The sequence below is a fragment of the Drosophila santomea genome, chromosome X (assembly GCF_016746245.2).
Source record: "Drosophila santomea strain STO CAGO 1482 chromosome X, Prin_Dsan_1.1, whole genome shotgun sequence".
Taxonomy (NCBI): Eukaryota; Metazoa; Arthropoda; class Insecta; order Diptera; family Drosophilidae; genus Drosophila; species Drosophila santomea.
The window spans coordinates 12,749,463-12,776,518 of NC_053021.2; the positions used below are offsets into that span (position 1 = coordinate 12,749,463).

Below are 27,056 nucleotides of genomic sequence, written 5' to 3' on the forward strand. Positions count from 1 at the left end.
CAGATAGTCGGGGAACTCGACTATAGCGTTCTCTCTTGTTTATATTAAATTCCTTAAATACGGCATATATTTAACAAAGTTGCTGTATTTTTTATTGCAGTTCTCGTATTTTTAAAGGCTTTGTGGCAACTCCTTTTGTGGGCATCACTGGTGGCGATCTCTCTTTGATTTTTTTTCGGTTGTCGTTTTTTTTCGCCAGCGTTTTCCATTTGGATCGTGATGGTGACATTTTCTAGCTCTGCCTGCGTCGCAGTCGCAATTTCTGACGTTTTCGCTGCGGTCGCTGCTTTGTCTCGCGCTTTGATTGTTCAGTTTCGCTTGGCATATTTTCGCTTTGTGCCTTTCAATTTGCATTTCAATTTCGCCTCCATGCGCCCAGCCTCACCTACGCCCTTGCCCCGCCCCCTTAAGTGCTGACGTAGTTGTGGCAGCGGAAAAACGCGAGAAAAAGGCGATAACAGCGCGCAAAAAAAGAGCCAAACAAATGTTTCATAAAACTTAATTGTAGCCGAGTGTTGTTGCCGCTGTGGATGTTACTGCTGCTGCTGTTGTTGTTGCTGCTGCTGTTGCTGCTGCTGCATGTGTTGCATGCCGCCTGCGTCAGCAGCAGCCAAATGCGGAACTGCGCCAAGAAATAAAAACCAAAGCGAGAGAATGAAAAGCGAATAAAATAATAGCACAAGTGCAGACTGAAGACAGACTAAAGCAATTCATTTATCATCTTCTGTTTGTGTTTTTCATGGTTCGAGATTTTTATTGTCTTGTTCTAAATTTGTAGCTTGGCTCCGGGAGTTTTAAATTGGATTTTTTGGTGTAGCATGATTTCTCTTAAAGATTTGTACAGAAATTAACATTTTCGAATGGTTTTCAGCTCAAAATCAACAGTAACGACTGCTTAGTGCAACTAACAAGCTTAGCTAACCATTATCCGTAAATTCTTCTACCTTTTCATGTTTTTTCTGCTTTTATACTACAATGTAGATAATCTTTGAAATATCTTTTGGTAATAAGTAAAATAAGGCTGAATAAGTAAAATAAATAGCTATGTTTCAAGTACCCAGCAGTGGCTGTCACAGCTCAATTAGGGAATATAGCGAATTTGGAACACAATCGCATATCCCCCGAGTTTTGTATGCTAATTTCGTGTATGCAAAACTTTGCAATCCCCACCGGTCCCCTTTCGAACCATCAAATCGAAAGGTTCCATGGGATATATGTACGTACATGTTACATATTTACATACATACATACATACTCGTATATGTACGTTTAGTTCCCCTCGGGGGAGTATTTTCATAAAATTATTTGCCCCATTGTCATAAAAGTTAAGTTAACTTTTTGTTTCGCCTTGTTCGATGGCTGGTAGCAGCAGCTACTTCTCTGCATGTAGTTGTTGTTGTTGTTCTCGGTCTTGTTTTGTTGTTATTGTTATTGTGCGGGTGGGCTGGCGGCTAAAAAGCGGTAAGGGGAGGGGTTGGGAGATGGGGGGATGGGGCGTGAAAAAGGCGGAAAATCCAGCGGAATGTCGGAGGACCCAAAGTCGCATGAATGAACCGCACACGCCCCGGGGACAGACAGAAGAAACCAAAGAAAGACGCACGAACGGTTGCCGGCGTGCACTGCGAGAAAATGCTTGCACTCCAAATTAATAAAAATTATATGATAATGTTATAATAAAAATGAAGTACGCAAACCAAATACATAAACAATAAATAAATACAGTTTTAGGCTGATCTTACTATGGGTTGAGCATCATATTTTTCTTTGAGTGCACACAAGTGTAAGAACCTGAAGTCTAGAGTGAAAACTAAAGTGTAAGCCGCATTCAGAAGCCAAAACGAACGACTGCAGTGTCCGGCATGCGCCGCATGATTGAATGATTTCATAATATTTTCCATTTTATCGAGCAAAAGGTCTGTGAAGCGGCCGAGACAAACATTTTTGGCAGTGGCAGAAAATTAAACATATCAGTCAGTGGTCAATGCCCGGAATTGCCTTAGAATGCCCTGAATGGGAGATAATAACGTGTCACGCTTCGGCATCGTAAATCAGCAAATCCAACTTTATGAGTGGTCCTGGTCCTGGGTGTCCTGGTATCCTCTCCCCCCCCCAAAAACCTAACACACCCAGCGCCCTGGGCGCCCACTAATGGAGAACCCCCTGAAGTGAGATTTTAATGGGTATTTTCGTATGCTAGGGACAATAAGTGGCCATAAATTGGGACAACATGAATCGGAAATTAAAAAAGATACCGCCGCATTTAAAAATAAAAACAAAAAAAAAAAGGGAAACTCCAGCACAAATTGCTGAACGCAGGACGCATTTCAATATTAATTCATTTTCATTTCCAGTACTTATCTTTTGAGTGCACATGGGGCAGTCAAGGGTTAACCAATATGTTTGCATACATATATGTATATATTTACGTACCTGCAAGTAAAAGAGCGATAATAAAAATTATTCATTGGGGAAAATATTTACTTATATTGGAGTGCAAAACGAATGCCTCAGCAGTTTATGGATTGCCAGCATTGAGCTCACTTGAATTTTTAATGAATATAATGAATATGAGCATATGAAAGGCAATCCAATTAATGTAAAGGATATTGGCAAAGCAAATATTTGACTGCATAAACTCTGATGTACTGTGAATCGCAGATAGGATTCATAACTTTTAGTTTTTCCCCCAGTCAAACAAAACACGCATGTGATTTATTTGAATAAATACTCTTCTGTGCTGCCTATGATAAGCCCGCACTAAGCTAATTAATTTTCCGCGAAACGGAATCGAGTTTCCCGCCACGGAAAAGCACACACGCAGAGTCCTAATCTATTCAATCCATCATAGGGGAGTTCGAGCTCTGAATTATCCATAGAGCCACATCGGTGCCATCGACGGTGGGCCGACGACTCCCATGGGTGGAGCTGCAGCTCCTGGTGGCTTGGGTGATCCTGGTGGAGGCGGCGGGTAACAAATTGGTCGCAAGTGGTTCGTCAACCTCACACCTCACGATTTTGGACACGCAGTCGAGCCGCCTTCTTGTCATTAGGCGCAATGGGATACGCGGACAACGGACAACGGACAAAGGACAACGGACACAGGACACTTTGTTTGAATATTATTTATGAGCGGCTTTTGTTGTAACTCAAGGAAATCGGTTCGCTGAGCCAACTTTACCACACTCTCTGTGGGTACACCTACTTATATGAACGGTAACAAAAAATATCATTTTAATCTAACGTAAAACAATAATAATTTCAACTATTGGTCGGTTTTTTTTTTTTCTAAATAATAATGGTTTAATATAACCAAGTTCTATGCAAAACTCCTCGAAATATATGAATTATACAAAATGAAGATTTATACAAGCTATAAAAAATATGTTAAACTTGTGTGCACATCGTTATTATCCATGGTCTTAGGTGGCAAGAAAAGATTTATACACTCCCTAATTCTGCAGTATTAAAGTCCAATGATTTATTTTAAGGGCATTTACAGTATCTGCACAGTTTTTCTTCCGACTTCTTGTTTGGCTTATTTTTTCGTGCGGGCCCCCATAATTTATTCAAGCCGAGGGTTTGGCATACGGCACGTTGTACTCCACGTCCGGAGTGGCGAGAATTATGAATTGCCAGTGGGCAAGCGGAGGGAGTAGTGAGCAGGGTACGAAAGCCTTTGTTTCTAATTAGGCTTAAGTCGACGGGGTTTGGTCCACTGACGGACACAAACGGACATCTAACGGACACCTAACGGACATCTAATGTGTCACCCTGGAAGGCGCACGTGTCACACACGTCGGTCAAGTGGGATTCGGGATTCATAGCTCGGGATACGGGATACGGGATACGGGATACGGGATACGAGAACCTGGGTCCAAGTCTAAAATACATGCAAACCCCGGAAAACAGACACAATTATGTACCGGTCCGTCGGCCCCGATCCCAAAATCCTAACCAGAGCCACGTGTTAAGCTCGTTTTAATGAGTCAATTTAAAAGTTTGGCGCTCTAAAAATAGCCACCCAACTTAGAAGTGGATTGCCTGCGAAACCTTGAATCTCTGGGCAAAGTCAAGGCGAAAGTAAACAATGAAGGGGAGGCCCAACCAGGAATTTCCCACATTGGGGCTTTTCTTCTCAAAATTGGTGTACGTCAGTTGGGGCAAGGCTTTAAGCTGTTTGGGTGAACTCTAATACCAAAAGTATGGACGTTAAATTAGGTATAGAAATAAGCACACCCCAAATACAATAGTAAACTTGAGTATTTGAGTATGTAAAGAACATAAGAACGTAAGAAAGATGTATGTCGTGCCGCATCGATGGTACATACCCGTCTGCGTAGGTGACAGTGGATCCGGTCATGGACAAAGCCTTGTATCTGGCCTGCTCGTCGGTTGGTAGCACGATGTCCACGGATCGCGATCGGGTTGCATTTATATTCGGCACGGTGAGGAAGCAGCCATCGGCACTTGGTTGCAACTCCTCCGTTTTGGCGTTCGACGACAGCTTGGAGAAGCACGAATCCACGGAGGCGGCGCGATCTCGCTTCAAATCCGGCACCATTAGGTAAATATCGCGCACCACAAAGGCGTTATGATGACTGGAGGAGGCACCACTGCTACCGGCGCCACCGGGCGAGCCACACGTAGCCATAGTCGATGCCTCGTCCAGTGAATCGGCCGTGTCCACCGATGACTTGGTGTTGCTGTTGTCCACCTCCTCGTGGGAAACGTTCTCCAGTGAGTTCCCAGTGGGCTCCACGAATATCGCCTCCTGTCGCGAAATCGAGCGACGTCTTGCACGCACTGGCAAGCCCATAGCTGCCCCAGCATCATCGGCATCCGCAGAAGAGCAGGGCGTGGTAATTGTCGGGGCCAGTGCTGGCAATCTTCCCGAATGGGAGGAGCAGGGCGAGATGGGCGGCGAACCGGGATCCAAGGGTAGATGCGGCGGTGATGGATAATCGCCATTGGTGGGACTCAGCGTGAAGGTGATGCCACAAGGCGTTGCCGGCTGTGGCGGCAACAAGGTGTTGCCGAAATGCGGCGAACCATTGTCCGAACCCTCCAAGCCCTCATCCTCGGAGGCCGAGGTGACCGAGCTGCTACCGATGGTGTGGCGACGCATTTGTCGCGGTAGACGGGCGCGCGACTCCTCGATGCTGCTGCCTTGGCTCATGTTGCCAATGCGAATGTCCATCTCTAAGGCAGCATCATCGTCCGGATCGTGATCGTGCTCGGACTCCACCTCGGTGCGGGGATCTTCATCCGCCTCCTCGGTAGCCGCCTCAGTGGTCTCCTCCTCGGCATCCTCTATGGCAGCACTGCCCTCCTCCTCTTCCTCTGCGTTATTGCCCTCCACTTCGTCCTCATCCTCACTCGCCTCCGAACTGGTATTGCTATAGCTCAATGCCGTCAGCTCGCGATGATCGATAAAGTAACGCTGCTCGGCGGTCATCCGGCGCTCGTACTCCTCCAGATAGTGACAATGGATGCAGGGCGGCGGTGTCTTGGTGGACGAACTGCGTCGAGCCTTTAGCCGCCTGGGCACCTCCAGAAACGTGCCCGAATCATCGCTGCCCGCCGAGGCAGTGGCCGAGTCAAAGCTATGGGATCTCTGCTGATGGGCCGCCAATGGAACCTGCAAGAAGCCAGCCTCCGAGGAGCGTTCATCTGCCGAGGCCGAGGATGAGGACTGCTGTTTGAGCAGACTAGAGCTGGCACGCTGCGACTCCAGTTGCATCTCGTCGAAGGAGGCTGAGCGCACCTGCAATTAGTGATGTTGTGATCACAGCGGTCAGCGAGGTCATGCATTTAATGGAGCCCAACGAGGGGCATTGTTATCTATAGTTTGCCATCGAAAGTAACGCATGCAAAACGCGATATAAACGACACAACAAAAAAGGGTCGAGTGAAGTGGGCATTTGAAAAGAACAACATGACAGCATGCAAACACATAATTGCTGAAACAACAGAAGGTTCTAAACACAAAAGTAAAGACAGCAAAACAACGAGAAGACAAAAGCAGGCCAAATAAAGAGGGTATCACGTAATGCAGTTGGGCTTTACAGTTGTGGCGCCCTAGATTTTCAGTTGCAACAGACAGATTTTCAGTTGCAACAGACAGAGTTTTTTAGTTGCAACAGGGATAAGATAAGCACATGTATCTCCATAACGGACTAAGACGAACCAACAAGAATCCAAACTGGCATGCTGCAGGCATAACAACAATATCGGAATTAACGAGTATCCACCTTTTTTACCTGCTTGGGCACCTCCAGGCTGTTCTGCATCTTCATCTCGGCACCTGTAGGAGTGCGAGATCGCGTGAAGGTTGTTCGCAGGCGTTGCATGGTGGCTGCCGTTGTTGCTTGCAGTTGCTGGTGGAAGTTGCTGCCGGACGTTGTCGTTGTCGTTGTGGATGTGGATGTGGTTGCTGCTGCTGCAGTTGTTGGCTTAGTTGTTGCCGTATTGCTGGTCGAAGCTGTGGGCTCGGGCAGCTGATCGATGGACGGTTGTTGCTGCTGCTGCATGTCGCGCTGTTGTTGCTGCAAAGTGGTTGCAAGTTGCTGCTGCTGCTGCTGGTGCTGCAATTATTTCTGCTGTTGTTGCTGCTGACAATTGGTTGTTGTCTGTGGTTGTTCTAGCTGCTGTTGTAATAGTTGTTATATAGTTGTCACTGTTGATGTCTGGGTTGTTGTTGCAGTTGTTGTTGTTGTTGCTGTTGCTGTTGCTGTTGTTGTTGTTGTTGCTGTTGCTGTTGCTGTTGTCGTCGTTGCACTGAATGTTGCAGTTGCAGCTACTATCGGTGATTAGTTTTTTGCTATTGCTGGTATTGCTGTTGTAGTTGTTTTTGTAGCGAGCTAACTGCGGATTGACAATTCTGATGGCCAATTCCATTTCGATGTTGATTTTCTGTTGAAGTTGAATTCTTTTTTTTTGCTTTTTCCTATTTCCTTTTTATTTTATTTCCGGTTAGTTTAGCTTCCTGTGGGAAAGTATTTCTTTTTGTTTTTGTTTTTGTTTTTGCGGCTGAGTTCAGGACTCTCGTTGTGGTTGTTCTTGTTGTCGATGCCTGTGGCTGTTGTTGGACACCAGAAGCCAGTTCTTGGTTGGCTCTCTGGGTTTTTTGTTTTACTTTTAATTAATCAAAAGTTTCGCGCTGTGAATTGCAATTTGCAAAGGACCAAGAAAAGAGCGAGAGAGAGAGAAAGAGAGAGAGGGAGAAATGGAAGAATTGATTACGTTAGTTAAATGATTAAACAGCATTTTCCGCAGTTTTCCTTCTTCCACGAAACTTAAACAATGGCTGTAAAAAAAACTTATCAATTTACACGCCAAACAAATTTTTGCTGACCAATTTCGTGAGTCTCAAACACACACACACACAAGCGCACACTCACTCGCACACACAAAAGCCCTCGCAGCGAAGGTTTTCGCAAATTGAAAAATCCTTTTATCGCCAGCGGTGCTAAAATTGTTTGTTTGAAGTATTTTTAAAAATTGCTGGCAGCTGCATGGCTGAAAAATGCAGTGGTCAACATGTCCACAAATATTTTGTCGCCGTTTTCATAAATATGTAATACTGAGAATACTCCCTTACGCACAATTAAAATGGGAAAGTAGGTACATTTAATGGAGTGATTAATAATTTAAATAATAATTTATATTTATTTAATAAAAAAGAAATTTGTGTAAATTAATATGTAGAATGTGATAGGGGCATGGAATATTAAAAACACATTTTGCGGTGGCAATCAGATTCGTGGTCATGATGATGCCCTTTGACCTGGTCATGGATATTCTTGTTTGCCGTTTGAATGTGCGATGTGCAGTTACCCCCCCCCTTCCTATTGTTGTATGCGAAAACTTTTTTTCCTTTGCCTCCTGTTTTGCCGTTGTGCTGTTTTGCTTTCTATTCCCTTTCAATCCATTCGAAAAGCACACCGAGGGGGTCACGTGTGTGTTTAGTTGAAAGTGCTAAATTGACGGGCGATGCGATGCGGTTCGGTTCGCTACGGTTCGGTTTGATTCCGGGCTGGAAAATGGATGAGACTGTGGGAAATGGGGCGAGAGGCGGTTTCGTTTTACAGACAATAGGTGGCTGAAGGAAAACAACAGGAAAAAAATCCATTATGGCATACCTTTGGCATGTGCCGCGACTCCACTGGTGGCGCGGGGTCACCAAGGAAGGATAAAATGGGGGTCACCAGGGGGGGCATTCGGTTGAGTTCGAATGCGAGTGTGAGCTCAAAAAAAAAGAAAAAAAAAAAAGGGATACGGCCGGACAAAGAGCGATCCATTTCCCCCTCGTTTTACTTTCTGCAAGCGCCCCAAGTTTGTGTGGGTCGCAAATTGAAAGCGTGAAATTAAATGAAAATGATATAGCTTTGAAATTGAATTCCATAGAAATGCCGAAAGTTTGCCAGGTGACAGCATGGAATGGCTTTGCGAGTCGCAAAAGAATTTGTTTGAGTGCGTAATTAGAAAAGCTACCGGGCCATCTGACCTTCGTCGAATTACCAGGATTTAATTGGAAATGGAAAGCAGTTGCATTCATTGCATAGCCCATTTCCGCACTGAGATTCAACCATTTAGCCTACTTTTCGGCATTTTTCAAAACCAGAGGCTTGCACCAGAGAACTGCAGCAAGCCACCGGCACCCGCGTGTTATTCTATTCTATTTCTAAAAAATTATAAAATTATAAGTAAGATAGCTGAAAGTATTACGTTACATTAAAAGGGAATAATAAATAATACTAAATAATACTAAATACTAAAAATACTAAATCATACAAAGTATTAAATACCAAATAATACTAAATACTAAATAATACTAAAAACTTAATACCAAATAATACTAAATAATACCAAAATATAAGTGCCCTCCTCTGCGCTTCTCAAAAGTTCTACATAAGCAAACCACTTTCTCGATGTTTTTATAAAAAAAAATACTAAGTGTGAGTGAGTGGTGCAGTGATTTTAAGTGGCAGCAGAGGATACCAATAATGTGATCTCGACCTACTGGAGGAAGTGCCTGAGCTGGCTATTTTCCAGGAGCTACAACCAGCTGTCAGCTCTGACGTGGAAAGAGCGTGAGGAAAGGGGTGAGTACCCGTCTTTTATCATTTTAAAAAGACAAATTATACATTTATAAAGTTAAATGTCGAAGACAAATATTAGAGATTTTAACAAAGCAAATATTATGTCCATTTCGTGTTGTTTAAACTTTTGTAAAATCAAGTTCTTTGGCTTGCACCATTTTTTGCCTAGCTAGCACCTTAAGCCTTTAACCCATTAGAGCCACAACAAAGGCATGGCTTTTCCACTCCTTTTGCTCTGGCGGTAAGAAGGCAAAACTTTTGAGAATGTTTCGACTACAAGCAAAGTTTTCTATACATTTGCCCTGATTTATGCCACTTCAGTTGGGGGGTGGATACTTTGTAATTAAGTAAATTTCCGGCCAAGTAAAATGCCCATAAATCTTGGACATTGTTCGCCACTCAGTTAATTAGCCGAGAACTGACAGATTGTGCTTTGCAGCGATAAGCCAGCAATTCGAATGGGAAACCATTTTCAATTGACCAGCCCCACATCCACACATTTTCCCCCATCTCTGCGCGGCATTTTTCCCCTTTTCCCCACTCGCTGCATCGTTTAAGAAGCCAAATCAAATATCATATATATAATATATATACATATATATACTGGCTGATTACAAACACGTTATTTTGCGACCCCTTGACTTGCCGCCCTTTGCTCTCCACTTCCCTGATGGCCTCGTAATTGTTCAGAGGCCGCGTGGCACTAAGTAAAAAGTTTTGTATAATTTTTCATAAAGGCACAGCCCCAACAAGGAGCCACAACAACAATATGAAATATATATACCTATATACATATATATATATATATGTATGTATATATATGTACAGCGATTCAAAGAGCTGCAAGTGGAGCAACTGGGGAATCGGTGGCGTATGAGGAATTTCCTTATTATGTGACTGAGCAAACTGAACGCCATATCCTCGGAACGGCATTCCCTTCGCACTGGCTGGGGATTGGGGAAATCCCCCTTGGCTGTGCGCCTCTGCCTGCGTCTGGCTCATTAAAGGTGCCACAAAAATGAAAGCGCTTCACTTACAGGCCATAAACAATTTGCTGAAATTAATTCGGAGCCCGCTTAACTTGCGTTTCTTTTTTAACCTAAATCTAACTGCTATAGAATCTGATACAATGGATCGGAATTTTATGATAGAAAATGAGGAAGTTAGTTAACTACTCAACTAGAAAACGAAAATGGATACTAGTAAAATTTTTAATTTATTGCAATAAAGCAATTTGTGAACTTTTGCCAAGAATTTAATTGGTCCGAGTTCTTAACTTCCCACCCTTCTTTTTTTTTTGTATTTCCCTGCCCCAGACGCTGAAAATTAATCCGCTGCATTTTAATTTTTCCGGGGGAAAAGCTCGTGGAAATTGAGTTAGTCAGGCGTGGATCTGCGGTCAACGGAGAAGGGGTTAGGGAAGTTGTCTCAAATAAAAGAAGAAAAATATGTTAATTTCAATTAATTGTTGGCAGCGGCGAAAGTTCTCGTTCACGGAAAAACGAATAAAAAAAATAAGAAAAAACCGAAAAGAAAAATTGGTTGGAATGGAGAAGAGTTTACGCTTGATGGGGTAAGGGTTTCCAATTTTCTTTGGGTTTGGGTTTGGGGTTGAGTTTGGATCTTCTTCGTTTTGTTAGAATAACTTGGAAGCAGCATCATAATTTGCTGCCATTTGTCGCTGACACAAAAAACAAAGTAAAACAAGGAGAAGAGAAGACAAGAAGTGTGTTTTTGTTGCACCTAATGACTGTTGGGGGAAATTTGATAACGCGTGGCGTTTTTTGGGCGCCAAGAACTTTATCGAAGGGGGAGGCCGAAAGTGTTCCCGGAAATTCAGTAGAATATTTAAATAAATTTTTGACAGAGTAACTCGGCAAACAAAACGAAAAGTGAATGGAAAAACTTTTACAGCACCCGCCATCCCAGCCCATTTTCATATGCTTTCTGGCTTAATTTTCTCCTCGTTTTTTTCGCTCTGTTTTCTTTTGCGAAGGGGCTGCTTGGAGTTGTTGCACGTGTCCTGCGGACCCAAGGATGCGATCGAAGGTCTAAGGACGTGCCCGATGATTTGGCATATTCATCAATGGCATCGAAATCCGGAGACAAACTGCCGGCAAAAGTTTGAAATGTGAGCAGAGTGTTTTTGCATGCCGCTTATCTTGGAGTAATAGAAAACAAGCTCAGCTACATTTTAATCAAATATTTAAACAAAAATGTGTAATTTATGATATAGTTTTATGTGGTAGCTCACCCAATGGCCCTTTCTTTGATAAGATAATATTTATTTAAAAAAAAAAACAGAATATTCTGCTTGGAATACATTTTGAAAAAACCCCAAAACTATGCGACATCTTTTCGCAGTGCATCTTCATCTCAGTTGGCTGGCATTTTGAATGCGAATTCAATTCGGCTCGCAAGTGGGTCAATAGTGACGTCAGCAGGTGGCAAAAAAAAAACAAACAAAAAATGAAAAGCCTCCTACACACATACAAACAAGAAAAGGGTTTTCAACTTGAGCGATTGCTTCCACTTGAGAAGCCGCTTTTTGTTCGCTTCTCGACGGCTTTTCTCACAGTTTTCCTCGCATTTCCGCAGCAATCTCAATCGATGCCAAGTTGGGCTGCAAGTGGAGCAGGTTAAGTGCAAATCCTTGTAAGGATATGCCATCGATAGTCCCCTGCACATACATATAGATATACATATATGGATATATATATATACATATATACATTTACCATATAGAGTCTGCGAATGTTTGAAAATCGCGCTCAACTCGCGTGTAAAACGCGTCATGCAATTATCAAAAGTGACAGACAAGTAATGAGAAAGAACGAAAGGTACAAATTGAACCGGAAAATGTGTGGAATTGCACAGTAAATTTGGGAAAAATGATTCGAAATGACCCCGCGAAATCACAATGAATTATGTAGAATAAATAAATGCTGAAATAACAGGCTTTTCATCAAATTAAAATGCTTTAATCTTGGGTTTTAAACATTTTTTCCATACCTTTCTTTTGATTACGGTTGCGCGTTAATGAATTTCACATTTTCGGCATCATTGAATTTGAATGTGATTTTCATAGTTTTTTCGCGTCTTCTGGATTCAAAAAAAGTCGAGCATACATAAAATAAAATCGCGTGGCTTTTCCACTTTACCCCTCATCCTCTGAGCCCCTGACCTCCTGACCTGACACTTTTTGACACTCTATTGAAATGGATTTTTGAGTATTTCACAGGACTCAATTCGATTCCATTCCATTCGATTCGATTCGATTCGATTCGATTTGTGTGTGCCATTGGTAATGTGGGTAATGTGTGGAGACTTCCAAACACTGCCACCCACTAATGCCACCGCAATGACCTTGATGGCACGCCCATGTCATGCCGCCTGCCCCTGACAGCCTCTCGAATAGAATCGAATCGAATCGAATGGAATGGAAACGAAACGAAACGAAACGAACGGCATTAGCCATAGGAATCGAGGGGCAATATTTGATATCCACTTGCAATTATGTCAGCACAAACTGACAGGCCACAGCTCGTTGACTTTTCCAGAAGCGTAGGGCCTTTGTCGCATTAGGGGTAATGAGGGGGTTGTTCTAGGGGGATTGGATAATATGCCCGACTCTGGCCAAATCGCACCGAGGTGCTAAGGCAACGGCAGACCCACTCAAAGTCAACATAAAGTGGCCGGGAAATTAGGGCATTTAACATGCGGCTGGTAAAAAAATCGGTTGGGGTGAAAAAAAAAGAGAGCAAACAAGGCCAAAATGCGCTAAATACTTGTCTCAATAAACGTGATTGTTGTGCAGTTTGTCTGACGTTCAACTACCCTAGGAAAATACCCACATGAAAATACCCTCTAAAAGAAACAGTCTACATTTCACTTGTGTGTGTGCAAGCTTACTAGAAAAACAATAAGCAACTCCTACTTTTGTGCACAATAAACAGAAGAAAATGTATTTTTAAGTTGCACAATAAACATAAGAAAATGAGAGTTGGCAGCTGTAAAAACCAAATGCATTTTTATTTGAGAATATATCTTATATCCCTTTTAATTGAATTTTTAGCCGTATGCTCATGGAGTTTGCCCAAGTCCACAGACCCCTTAAATTGCCAATTGCCAATCAAGCATCAAAAATCCACAAACAACATGGAAACTAATTTTCGTCAATGGATGAATGGATTTTCTTTCAACGCGGACATGGCCAAAAAACCTCTTCTCCACATTTTTGTGTGTGTGTGTTTGTGTGTGTGTGTGTGTGTTGGGGCCCTAAATGTAAAATAGAATAAGTGCTAAATGGCTAAGCACATAACAACAAGTTGGGGATACGGCAGCAAATGGGAAATGCTGAATTCAGCGAGGGCAGTTAGACGCCTCTTGGTAATTTGAAACTTGTTATGGGCCAGGTGCTAATCAATTTTTAAGCAGCTTCAACAACAAACAGAGCCCCCCTCTCCGCATTGCCCTTTGATTTCTTCGTCGTCTTCGTCTTTGTAGATGGCAAGTGAAGAAATTTCCATTCGCTCAGTTAGAAATCGAGTTCAGTTGTTCGTCAAATTCCAACTCGAGCGGTTCTACAATCATTCAAATTAGTTTTTCATATTTTTTTAAGTGCCCTAAAGTCTGAAGTGTTTTGAATCTTTCGTTTGCTCCTCGTTAGACAAATAATGAATTTGGCAAGATGTCGGAATAGCTGAGAGCACAGCGGATCGAGCCTTTGATCGTCCGAAAAAATGTGAATATTTTTTAAAAGCGGCTATGCCTCATCTAGTCAATTGCATTACTTTGACTCTATCAGCGTTGGAGGCTAACAAAGGCAAATATTATTTGCACAGTGTACGAGTAGTTATTATAGTTTCGAAGGTGCCATGGTTCAGTAAGTAACTCAGGTAAATAAATTTAAGGAATTAATCCTGTAAAGCAGAGGATTTCTTTTTAGGCTCTTAACATTTGATAATTGCTCATCCTACGGCAAATTCAATTGTTCGCCAGCTTATTGGTGAAATTATGCAGGACATGTTGAAACATGGGGTCTATTTTGAAGGGTATTTGCTCATTAGGCTCATTACATGCCTGCCAAGCGGCTTACAATGGATGGAAGTGGCAAACAGTGTGGGATAAACACCGGATTACGCCCATACTGATTGCACTTTCACAGGATTTGTGGGTGTGGCAGGGGGACAGGGGGACAGGGGGTTTCCGTTATCTCATCAGCTCTCAGTTCTCAGTTCTGAGTTCTCAGCACTACGCACAACAATGGACTGCAGTTTATTGTAATATCCATTGAAAGACCCAACAGCGAATGCAATCAACATCCGTCTGGGGCCTTCTAACTTTTTCCATTAACACACAAAAGGAACGTCAGTCCACCTCCCCACTTTCCTCTCTCTCTCCCCCCTTCCTGATCTGTATTCGGATATATCCTGGATAAATACTATATGTATAAATAGATATAGTAATGAGTGCTTGACAGGGGCCTTAGTTGCCATAAGTTTTCGGCACACATCTAGAAGCGCTGAGCGTTCATCGTCACAAACTTGGGTGCGTAATCTCTGCGTCTTCACTAATTAGCCAAGTCGCTTTCAATTGCGAAACTTTTCAGTTAACTCGGATAAAGCCAAGATGAATGTTGACGTTTAGATATATACATATATATATGTATATGCTAAACACTGAACTAGGAGAAAAAGAAGGGTATGGGTTTAAACGCTCCATAAATAATGCCACGCCGAAAAGTTCAAGGAGTGCTGCCATAATTGACTAATCTAGAACTAAGTTTAGTGATGCCACGAATAGATTTTGCCATGTGCGTCAAGGAAATATATACATATACATGCCATCTACGATTTTCTCATTTTGCTTGGGTTTAGCATTTCAATTTCTGGAGCAAACAAGCTGGCCCATTGATAGCCCATCGGATCTGATATCTGATTAACTTGTCCCAAAACAGAATGTCAGCAAACACTTTCAACGTTGTCTGCTGTCTGTTTGTTTGTTTGTCGCCGAGTGTGGGAACTTCTTCCCCTCTTTTCCTGCCCCCAAAAAACACCGACATGCAATAACAGGCGAAACAATAACACCAGAAACACCAGAATCACCAGAAACACCAGTAACACCAGTAACACCAGAAACACCAGTAACACCAGAAGCAGCCACCCTGGCCAGATGACAAGTAACTCGGGCCAAAGCGAAGGGCAAACAACAATTAAGCGCATAAACTGGGGGATAATCCTGCCATGGGGCCAACTATGGAGCACTGAATACTGGGATACTGCGATACTGGGATCTGAGCACTGGGACAAGCTGGAGAAAAACAATTTCCATAAACATTAACAAAACCGTTTCGGTAGCATAATCAAGTTCAGCATCGAGTTTCCAAGTCTCCGGCAGACACAATCTAATTGTAAATGATGTGGGACAGTGTTGCACACTGGGGTAGAAATTATACAAATTATGCCATATTAATATTATCAATAAAATTAAATATTAAGTATGCATAATTATTATCATATTTTGTATCGCTATAAAATAAATAAATAAATTATGTTTTAATTGTTGATGAAATCCTAATCTAAAACAAAATCATTTTATATTTGCCTCTAGCAATTAATATAATACATTTTAATTATAACGAATTATATTATAGAGCTATTCACACGTCCGCCACTGTATGTGTACACTGTTGGAAAAACTTTGTCCGGAACGGAAGAGAACGGCACGGCACGGCACAAAAGTCCAAAATTGATCGGCATTATTCAATGGGATTTATGTATGCAGCCCCGAGTGGCCGAAAAACTTTTATTTATTTACAATTTGTTGCCATTTGTTTCAGTTGGCCAACTTTCGCAAATGTCCCTGGGACAGTGGCTGCAAAAAGTTAGCTGACTAAACACTAAACACGCCGCAAATTTATGCCGCTCGACTTGGGCACCCAACTTTTCAGTCTCCATTTCAGTTTTCCGATTCAGTTTCCGTAGCTGTTTTATTATGTTTATTTTCATTTGTTTTTTTTTTGTTTTTTTTTTTTTTGTTTTTGTGCCTCAACGTGTTATTTATTTTCAGCACTTGAATAAATGTATCAGTTACACATGTGTGAGTAGTGGCTACGGCCTTGACTAAAAGTGGGTGGCATGGGGTGAAAGTGTATGTAACTGGGTGAAAGTGGGTGAAAGCAGAGCGAAAGCAGGGCAGGAGCAACAGGCGAATGAATTATGGGTGACACATGAGTGTGGCGCCGCAATTGAGTTGTAATTCATTTGCGAATGCATGCAAAGTTCTCGGTGCGAATGAGCAATTGAATGGCAAATAATTCTCGCCGCTTCTCGGGATTATTCATTGCATCCATTCCAAGGATTTACTGGGGCTCAAAAGCTGCCGAGTTATGCGACCTTTAGATATGCAACATTTGTCTGGGGTTTAAGCTTCTATGTTATATGCATTTAAATGCAGATTATATTTAGCTTAAAATCATTTTCGCAGAAATCAAAGTTCGGATCAAAATGTAACAAAATAGTGTAGCCATTTTTGAATACAGTTCCGTTGAAAATGTAACTACGAGCTCAACGAGGTATATATTATATTTGGGATAAATAGTGTTTATGCTTTCGCATAAATTGTGCGTAAATTGCTTATTGCATTGTTTGCGCAAATTACTTGAATATTAAACAGTATTCTACAATTAAAGTCTCCTTTTTGTCCTCGAATCAAATTACAAATGCAATATTTTTTACGAATGTAATTAAAAATGAATTGCTTAATAAGCAAATTAAAATACGTAAAATGCAGTCGGTGGAGCACTTGCAATGCAGCATATGCATATAAAAGTCGAACTGAATAATTGATAAGTGACTCGACGGGCAAACCATTTGTTGCTCAAATATGTTAATGGACAGGATGGTGGAGCATTGGGATATACACATGTCGATTTTTCGTCTGAAATAAGCAATGAACCAATGAGATCGACCGACGCTCATCCGGTTGTCAGGAAAATCCAAATCGCTGGAAAATTGTGCTCGAAATTAGGTTTATGTTTGCCACATTTAATGGGCAGCGCCCGAGAGTATACAATATTCATGGGGGCACTAAAAGCATCGAGATCCCAGGGAATATGCTCGTATCGTATCCAACTGGCTGAGTGTGTTGTTCAGTAATTATAATGAATTAATAAACATAACGCATAATGCGACACAATGCCGACCAAGTTACAATCCCCCCCTTCCATCTGCTGTAAAATGAAAAACCCGGCAAAAGTCCAAACGACAATTGTACTTGTAATTTGTGTCAATTATTCAGCGCACTCATTCGCAGGCAGGAAGCACTGAAAACATTCCGCAAATCGACTTTTCTCTATATTTTTTTTACCCGCTAACCGCGCTGCACACACACTTTCACACTCAAAGAAAAGCGCTTTTCCAGTTATTGCCGATTTAATTAATTTGTATTTGCCAACTCATTGTGATCAAGCAGCTAAAAATATCAAAGTTTTACCACGTAAATTCCTTTGCAACAAAAATGCGTTTGAACAGCAAATGAAATTAACTGTCTTCTCTTATTATTTTTGGTTGAATTAATGTTTGGTTGCATGTCACAACAATGAAGCAAAGTGACAAAGAATATTATTTTAGCTTGATTAAATCTTTTCCCTGCAATGATTTTCATCAGATGCAGTCACAAATGAAATTAACTGTCTGCACCAATTATTTCAGCTCGAATAGCTATGAAAGTCGATTAATTTAAAGAATGGTTTTTCAACTCTTTAATGCATACAATTTGGTATTAATTATTCAAAAAGCAGTCAGATAATATGGCATAAGTTCTTCTATATTTTTTTAAAGTTTTCTGAATTTCAGATGGCATTTGTATGGTCATTTTCCTGTTTACTTCCCAGTCATTTTCCTCTACACTCACCACTCGGAATCAGCGTTAACCTATAATTTTGCCCACGGCTGTCTGGTTCCGTTAATGCTGGGGTTGAGTACTCGCACTCGTTCTCCGGCTAATTAAAGTCACGGCCGGACTCACTTGGTCCCCGGACATTGGCTTCTGTTCCTCTGTCCCGCTGCTCGTTGCAATTAATTCCAACATAAATTTGCACTTCTCATCACAGATGTGTGTGTGTGTGTGTGTGTTTTCCACAACCTCCTTACCCTAACAGCAACTAGGATTCCCCATAAAACCACACTCCCATACCACCACACCACCATGGAGAGCATCATTTCACACATCTGAGTGACCTTGGGCGTGGCAGCGCCTCCGTTTCCGTTTCCGTTCCGCTCCCATTCCCGTTACCAGTGCCGTTGTAGTGGCAAAACCCCAACTGTTGCACCTCGATGTTATTATTGCCGTTGACCCAATTTGCCACCTCTTCCTGCCGCATCACTCGCAGTGCCAATAAATTTTCATACGAAACAACACGGAATATATGTACATAGGTACGAGTATGCATGAAAGACAAAGGTGCGAGGGCCGACAATTTAATGGCCACGTGCACGTTGCTCCCTTTCGAGTTTAATATTTTTCTCTTTTATCTTTTATTTTTTTTTTGGGCGTACTACATCATAGTCCCGAGTTCAGGGTGATTAAATGAAATTTACGAGTACGTCGTAGCTACTGTTACTGTGTGGGTTTTGCATAGGTTCGAGCTGCGAATGCTGTCAGAGATTGATGTGCTGCGTTGTGTTGTGCTGTGTTTTGTGTTTTGTGTTTTGTGTTTTGTCCTGCCGTTTGGTCAAGGGAATTTCGTCCAGGGACCTGGCTGCAAATCCATTATTAACTGGCCTACGCTGCGTATGCGTGATATGCGGGAATACTAGTTTTGGATAATTGTCTTGTCGAACCGCCAGATGTTCGTAGTTGATTATGAACGCTGGGAACTGGTGGCAGAAGTAATTCGCCAGCTGTCTATTAACTGGATCACGTGGCGTATGCGCAATGTGTAAGTGGCATATGCAAATTTGATTAGATTCATGGCAAAAAAGAGTCAAAATTATGCCCAGCATTAATTAACAAGTCCTTCAAAGTCCAGCTACAGTCAGGATTAGTAAAGAGTAAATGTATTCAGAGAGATTGCGCCCAAAGCTTTCGCTTAGTGCGAATTCCGAGAAGCGCTTTAATTGAGTTTCTTATGTTCCTATAAGGAATTTCAATTAGTTGGCAAAGATGCGATTAAAGCTACTTAAAGGCTTGAAATTCCAACGAATTTGAGACTTTTGTAGTCAATCTTTATTAAATATCTTTGAGTATAATTAACTTTCTAAAATCCCACCGTCCGTCCAAAGATATCCATTTATTAAACTGACAATGGCAACCTCAATCGTAAGCTCATACTTTTGCATGGATTACTACACATTTGCAGTAACCCAACTCATCAGAAAATCCTCAACAGTTGTCCATCGGACTTTTGCTGGTTTTTGCTTGTTTTGCCGCCTGTCGAGTCCTGTCGATGGGATGTTATTCAAAATCCAATAATAAGCCCAACAATTATGCAGGACAGGCAATAAAGTGCAAAGCAGTAAATACAACGCCAGGGAAATGGCGACGAAATAAATGTGATGCGATAGTCCAAAACTACAACTGACAGCAGTGGAAATTCAGCGAGGAAAAATCGAGGAGAATAGAGGAAAATGAAGAAAGGGGAGCCTGGCTGGTACCATGTTTATGAGCTGCAATGGCGACGCGTTGACAGCTTTTGGTCAGGACATCGTTTCGTATACCCCATATCCTGGGGGCTTTCCTCACATTTTCCACTTCTCATTTTCTTCAGTTTTCCCTCCTTTTTCCCACTTTTTCCTCCTTTTTCTCTTTTAGTGCTTCTGTTTTTTACGAGTGGGCATGCGAGAGTGTGTTTTTACGACGAGCAGCCAGTTTATTGCAAGTGTCGGCCTCGTCTGGGGTTATTAAAGTTTCAGCCAAGCATTTGGTGTGAAGTCGCATTGCGAATTGGTCTTCGTGGCGGCGTTGCATCCACAATTCCCACTCCTTATTTTATTGCTGAAAAGTGCAATCATAAAACGTTCAAGGCCCCCAATGTCCCAATGCAGTGCAACGATAGGAGACAGGAGGCAGACATAGAAGCTAACAGGCAAACTGGGAGCAAATATCTGCGAAATTGGTCATCACTTAGCTATTTCTCGCCATATGCAAAGGACATTGCGCTAAATCTAGAAAGGCATGTTTTAAATAAATAGCAGGAAAATATAAAACACAATGCAATATTAAACACCTAATAGAACACTTTAAAGCATTAGGATTTCAAAAGTATAACTTGAGTAATTACAAAGGCGACTGCATATTTTTGATAAAATAAACATTCCGTTTTGTGTACCTTTGTGCATGAAAACCGTGCAGGAAAAGCAGCAAAAACAGGAGGAAAAGCGGCTGGGGAAATGGGCTTGTTTTTCCCCAATGCTGTCATTTCTGTAGCCGCAAACAAAAAACTCCCTGTTCAGTTTTCTGAAATGGCTTTGTGCATTTGAAATGTGCACTTGCTTAGAATATGTGTACTCTCATTTTTCAAGACTGAAATTTCTCTGGCAAAAAGTGGAGGTCAGCAAATAATGCTTGACAATCGTCCGATCGTCCAACTAAAAGCCCATAAAAGCCTATCAACACAATTCAAAGAACAAAAAAAAGGAGCAGAGAAACAAGAGCTATAGATAAATTCTACACTTCTAAATGGCTTTTTCGACCATTTGCAGCCAAGTCGGGCCACCACGAATGAAGTTCCAGTGGCTATTTGAAAATTAAGGGGAAAGCGCAGAGGAAAAGCGATAAAATGTTCAATGGCTAATAGGAAATAGGAAAAAGAAAACGGTTTGCTGTGTGAATGTGACAAGCGAAACGGTATTTTGAATGGCAAGTTAAGTGAAACGTTTTTTCTAGTTTGCCCGTTAAGTGAGTGTCAAGGAAATCTGTTCAAATAGCTAGAAAGCCACAGATAAAGGTGCTTGAAAGTATGCCATAGATATTATCATTTCTGGCATTTATTAAATTATTGGCAACGCGAAAGGAAGACAAGGAAAGACCCTCAATGGTCGCTGAGTATGTGTATAAATGTTTCATTTGCAGCTCATTATCGGTGTGCGCACAGTAATATCAGTAATATCATTACGTTCAGCTTTAATTAAGTCATTAATATAATTAAGTTAGCTACCACAGTATTGGCGGACAATAGCTATCACAAATGAAATGGCCGTCGTGAAGGGAATCACAAAGCCGATTGAAATTGAAGCCTGATGGACAGACAAGTTTCGCTGTGAAGCGATTGCTGATGCGGTGGAAAAGCGCGAAAAAGCGCCTCAAAATTCCAATGTCATGCAAATATTTGCCGGGGGAAATAACTGAAAATGTAAATATGAGATGTGAATCGAGACACGGGACAAAAGGAAGTGACAGCCCGATGTGCTCGAGGATGTGCTGCGAATCTGTGCTGGAAACTGAAAAGTGGATAGTGGATTTCAATGCATTGTTCGGTCCATTGATGTCGTCGTGCAGCGAGGACAAGCAAACAAATAAGCCGGAAACGGATCGTGGAAATGTATACACACCACACACTTCTACTACATATATGCTGCGAAAATATGCTGGTGGAAATATCAGAAGCTAAAGTCGCATAAAGGCGAAAAATTCAGCAATATAACTTTAAGCATATAACTGAAAGGATAACAACACCATGTTTGCCAAGCGACATTTGTATACTATGGACCACAACCTAAACAAACAATGCCCCAAAAATGTTGACATTTCTATTACACATTCAAAAAAAAACCAAAAAAACACAACCGCTTTGCTACTGGTGTCTGGTTAACAATTTGAGGTCTCCGCTGATAATATGTTGTTTATTCGGTTAGGAACTTTTGGGGGTCAAGCCGAAAAGTTTAGACTCCGCCTCTAATTCCCACAATACACAATACACAAACAATTATTTGGCAATTAACCCGTAATTTCAATCGCATTGATACAATTGAGGTGTGACAAATCACGGGAATTATAATTAGCTGCAATTACAGAATCACTTTGCTATCGCGCCGTAACTCGTTATTAAAACTCGTTATTTATGCGTTCAGTTGCCTTTTTATACGTGTGCCGTGCACTCTGCAAATAATGGGATTTTATAGAAATGTATTGGGTTTCATAACTCTATTTGGATTCCTGCAATTAACAAAGCAGGTGGGCACAAAAATGCAAATTTAAAAATTGCGCATAAAGCATATAGTTCATAGTTTAAGCAATTTGATAATTGATTTTATATCACAGCACTGCTACATAATGAAATTTGTGGGCGCAAGGTCCTGGGACACGCCCAGCTATGGCCTAAAACTCAACATGTTCGAGAAGAACAACTCGATGTCCTCGGTGACCACGGTGCGGCAGGATGTGGCCATTCCGCTGTGGCACCTCGTACTCCTGCAACATCCGCGCAAACGGAGCGCCGCATCCGCAACGCGTGCGGAACTTCCGCGTACCCTGTATAATGGGACGACGAAAACGTGCGACTTTTGGAAATACATTCGCCACGTGTCCGCGTGGAACAATGTGGCCAAGTTGATACTCTCCAAAGGTGCCAGCAATATGAGTCTCGGCTGTCCACTGAAAACGGGCGTATACGTAATGAATCGCATCCAAGTGCCGCCGGAGACGACGATCCTGAAGTTCATGTACCATCCGAACACACTGTACACCCTGGAGGGCACCGTCTACTCCCTGAATCCCAAGGACAAGGTCACCAAGAAGACCTTGTGCTACTACGAGATCAATGCCACCATCTTCAAATCTTGTTAAGCAAATGCAAAAAGTTCCAGTGCACCTTTGATCACTTTTAAAATGCTTTTTTTTTTTTTTTGAGAATATTAAGTTATGGCTATTTGTTCAAATGGTTGTTAGTAATTTAAGAAGATAACTTAAACAAATGGAGCAAATCTTTGGTATTATAAGCAATCTCTTAACTAATTAGTTTTTTTAGATTTCTAGTTTAATTAGAACTGAAAGTGGAAAGCAAATGTTACGCTACGAATTTCCCCCCTCGGTTGTAAAGTTGTGCTCTTCAATTGTCAGAGGGTCTGGTCGAGATTGAGGTTGAAGTGGGGTTAAGGCAGTTGAAACCCGTGCGTGTCGCACGTCAGCGGAGGATTTTTAATTAAGTGCGAAATAAAAATGGAAGGGAAAATTTATACCAGCAACGAGCGACCGTATACGTGGAAATCCAAGTGGCAGAAACCACAAATCAGCAGAAGGAGAAATATATTCATTCGCGTTGCAGGCGTGCAGCAGTGGTATTAAGTTTCCTGATACATTTCTGTATTTAAAGAACTTGCTTTCGGATATTCATTTACCGATTTTACTGCAGTAAAAGTTGCAGTTACACGATACTTGATTGTGCTTTTCAAATGGCAAATTCAAATGGCTGATTAAAACCAGCAGAAACTCGTTTATGTGCTCGTTTATGTAAATAATAATGTATGAATATAATATTGATATTTAATATCCTCAAATTTTTATTTTCAATTTTGTGTGTCGCGCTTCAAATATTTATTCAACCATCCAGCAGCAATTGGCCATTTCGATCGTGGGAATGAGCGACTGGTCACAAAATTGCGGCAATCTTATTGCACATTTGCATTTTGCATTCTGCATTCTGCATTTTGCATTTTGCATTTTGCATGACCGCACGCACTTTCCCGCCACAATTGAAAATTTGAAAAAGTGCTACTACGTGCATATGTCCCCATTTTCCATGCGAATTCGTAATCAATTTTCGGTGCATTTGCTAATTATTGTGTGTTCAGGTCCGAAAATGACACGATTACATTTTGAAATCATTTCGAGCTGGAATAAAAAATAATCAAATTCAGAGTGGGATGTGTTCTTTTTTCTCTCGTGGCTAAGAAAACAATTGGGTTAAGAATAAACAGAACAGCACACGAACCTCAAGTGAACCGACTGAATGAAAGAGTGAACGAATGACTAACTGACTAAATGACTCCAGGTGGAAACGGCCCAGCCTTTTCTGCCCGGTTCACCTGGAATCCCAAGCCCTCATACCCGCAGTCCTCCGACAATTGGCATAAAATATGCGGCGCTTGCATGCCAGAGACTTATTATTAAAGCATAAAATTTGCATGCAAGCCGCAAAGCCATGGCGACCTAACCTATATTGTATATACATTTTAAACTGTTGCGGTTGGCATGATAGTGGCTCGAAAAAATGGATTTAAACGTGTGGAAAACATACAAAATACATTTGAAGGCTTAACAAATGCAAACTATTTCGAAATATACGAGTATTTATAGTTTCCAATTTTTTTAATACCCTTAAATGGTAGAAGCATATTTTTTGAGTTCTAAACTCCTTTGCAACACTGTTTCAGACACCCCACTTTCATTACTATAATTGTGACTCCAACTGTGTGCATAAACGCCGCAGAATAAGAAAGAGGGGCACGCCCTTTTTTCTGGGGCGGGGTAGATGGCAAGATATATAAATACGTGCCTGTTTGTACATTTATGTGGCGTTTGGCAATTTGAACTCGTGAATTATGCACGGAGCAGTCAGCAAAGACAATGCCTCCCCAAAAAAAAAAGAAAACAAAAAGGGAGTTCCCCGTGACTCGTGATGTGCGAATGGGAGTGGGAATTCGGAGCTGGGAGTTGGGAGCTGGGAGTTGGGAGTTGGCATTAGACAAATTTGGCCAGTTTATTTACGGGCAGCAGTTAAGGGGCCAGTCACAGATGCTAACACTCAGTAGATTGGAAGCGATTCGGGGGCGGGGCTGTCTCCGGGCGGTGATTTGTTGGCTACCGCTAAATGGGCATCCAGTGTTGGTAGGTGCCAATTGGAGTGTACTAGCATATAATGATCTTTTCAAGCACTAAACATACTAGCTGTTAATCTATATTTTTTTTACAAATTTTACATATTTACATTTACTTCCAAAGTAAGCAATCTAATTTCCATGCTACCACAAGTTCCCTAATAAGCCAATTACATCGGCCCACTGCTAATGACATTTGGCAACATGGCGAATTCGTTGATTTCGTTGTACTGGCGACTTAATTATGGGTCGAATTCTTTTCAGGCTGCACATGCAGCTAGTCATTTCAGCGGATGCCATGACAACCATGGCCAAATGGATGGCTATTAAAAAGCATCCCGCGAAAAGGATGTCAGGGGTCAGAGCAAAATGCAAGGCTGCAGGGCTCAGAAAGTCAGTTTGATTTGCTGAACAAGTTTCTCTCGAGTTTCTTTCAGTCGGCACTAATAATTCATAATTGGCCAGTATAGTCTGGCATTCTACTGCAGTAATCAGCATATCAAACAGACGACTTCAATCACGGAATAAATTATTTGGGAATAAATATTAAATGGCCAGAGCAAAAACGGAACTGCGAACAATAAAGCATAAAGTGAATGCACAAGCCGGATATCCCGTAGTTTTGACATTTAGGTTTAAAAACAATCACCATTTTGATCACGAGAATAGAACTTATGGTCCAAAAATAAAATGTCATAGCTCGTTTTTAAAATGCCAATATAAAATATGGGAAATCTGTTGTGCGATTTTTTGCAAATTTTATTAAAAAAATTCGATTTTTATGGAAGTTGGAAGGGGGTATTAATAATTAGTTTTACAAAGCATTTAGCAAGGTTATGATGAAAAATTTTAACAGTTAGTAGTTTAAGTTTTTAAACCATAGTTGTGAGTAAACATTTAGTGTCCCTACTAGAAAATACTTCATAAAATTTAAATGTAATATGCGTTTATGTCCAGCTTGTTTGTTTAATACAAATTTACTTTCCCTGTGCACATTCATTGTACCAGCGCCCACATTTTGCGAGTGTGCAAATTGTGGGCGGCTTGTGGGCGGTTTGTGGGCGGTACCGCCCAGCGGGAGCGGTAGATGCAGCAGTACCGCTCCACTGAAACGCTTTCAACCGGAAGTTGACGACAGCAACGGACAACGCCTAAAAGCATACTGCCAAATGTTATTTCTTTATTTGTTACGCTCGCCTGATTTTATTTTTAATTATCCGGTGCAGGCGGTGGAAATTAATTGCGCGAATGGCAAGCCAACATGAACAAACTATAAAGAAATGCGCATATTAAAAGTCAGCCAAAGCGTACAAGTATGTGGGCGAATCAACAAAAAATATATATGTATATGTGATATTTAAATATCAATACAGAAACGCTTGAAAAAAGTGCATATGCACTGACATATTGCTGTTGATGTTGTACGTGTATTTACCTTCCTGATGAGCAGTCGTTAGCTTAAATCTGTCATTTGGGAAACTGGGACTAAGTACCATCTTTAACCCTTGGACGGTCATTAGGCATCTGGCGGACCCGTCGCCAATTAATTGTACATTTCACAGTCAGCATCATTAGGCAAGAACTTTCAGTATTTATATATATAAATATATACGTTTATTTACCATCCACCAGTGATGAAAGGAACAAGTTATGATTTTCCAAAATCGGTTAGTTAACATGAAAACTCCATACTTTATTGACATACAAAATGATTTGCGATGTTAAACGCTGGACAATGCGATAGTAGAAGCTGCACTACGTGGGCGGGCTTTTAATAATATAATTCAGGGAAATGGACATCGTAGTCCGGGATTACTAGACCGTTCTTCGGATCGCTTAGATTCGTCGGAAAATTCTCGGCCGGCCCTGCGGCTGAATGTTACAGTTGCTATTCGCTTGACAAGTAAAAAAAGCATAAACCTAACATACACATACCTACACACAGAGTCGCCCTTTATTCTATTTTTTTTTTTTCGTTCTCCTAGCAGTTTCCTTTCTGGGCATTTTCTGGTAATTAGAGTTTCATGTTGCGCAGCACAAAAACAGGCAGCGGAAGTTGCTAGCCAACGAAACAGGCTAGGTGGAAAATGAGAACGTGTTGCTTAATTACACGCATTGCCAAATATCACACATACGC

General features: G+C 41.5%; 2 protein-coding genes across 27 annotated transcripts in view; one reads left to right on the top strand and one right to left on the bottom strand.

Annotated features, from left to right (window-relative positions):
- LOC120457299 overlaps window positions 1-27,056 on the top strand; it is a 140,678-nt gene that overhangs the window by 51,203 nt on the left and 62,419 nt on the right. Inside the window, exons 1-2 of one of the 4 annotated variants that reach the window (XM_039644781.1) lie at window positions 22,212-22,277; window positions 22,365-22,889. The exons of 2 other annotated variants lie outside the window; for them this stretch is intronic. In XM_039644781.1, the coding sequence (XP_039500715.1) occupies window positions 22,212-22,277; window positions 22,365-22,889 (591 nt within the window). Of the gene's footprint in view, window positions 1-22,211; window positions 22,278-22,364; window positions 22,890-27,056 lie in introns of those variants that run through there. One more of the 4 variants, XM_044006641.1, reaches the window with a different exon arrangement.
- Window positions 1-27,056, bottom strand: part of LOC120457292 (eye-specific diacylglycerol kinase) — a 121,386-nt gene that overhangs the window by 30,834 nt on the left and 63,496 nt on the right. For 3 of the 23 annotated variants that reach the window (XM_039644748.2, XM_039644752.2, XM_039644747.2), the window contains exons 1-2: window positions 6,252-7,064; window positions 4,329-5,764 (exon numbers count right to left, since the gene is read on the bottom strand). The exons of 7 other annotated variants lie outside the window; for them this stretch is intronic. In XM_039644748.2, coding sequence (XP_039500682.1) covers window positions 4,329-5,764; window positions 6,252-6,530 — 1,715 coding nt within the window. In that variant the 5' untranslated portion in view covers window positions 6,531-7,064. Of the gene's footprint in view, window positions 1-4,328; window positions 5,765-6,251; window positions 7,071-27,056 lie in introns of those variants that run through there. 13 more of the 23 variants (XM_039644750.2, XM_039644749.2, XM_039644753.2 and 10 more) reach the window with 10 other exon arrangements.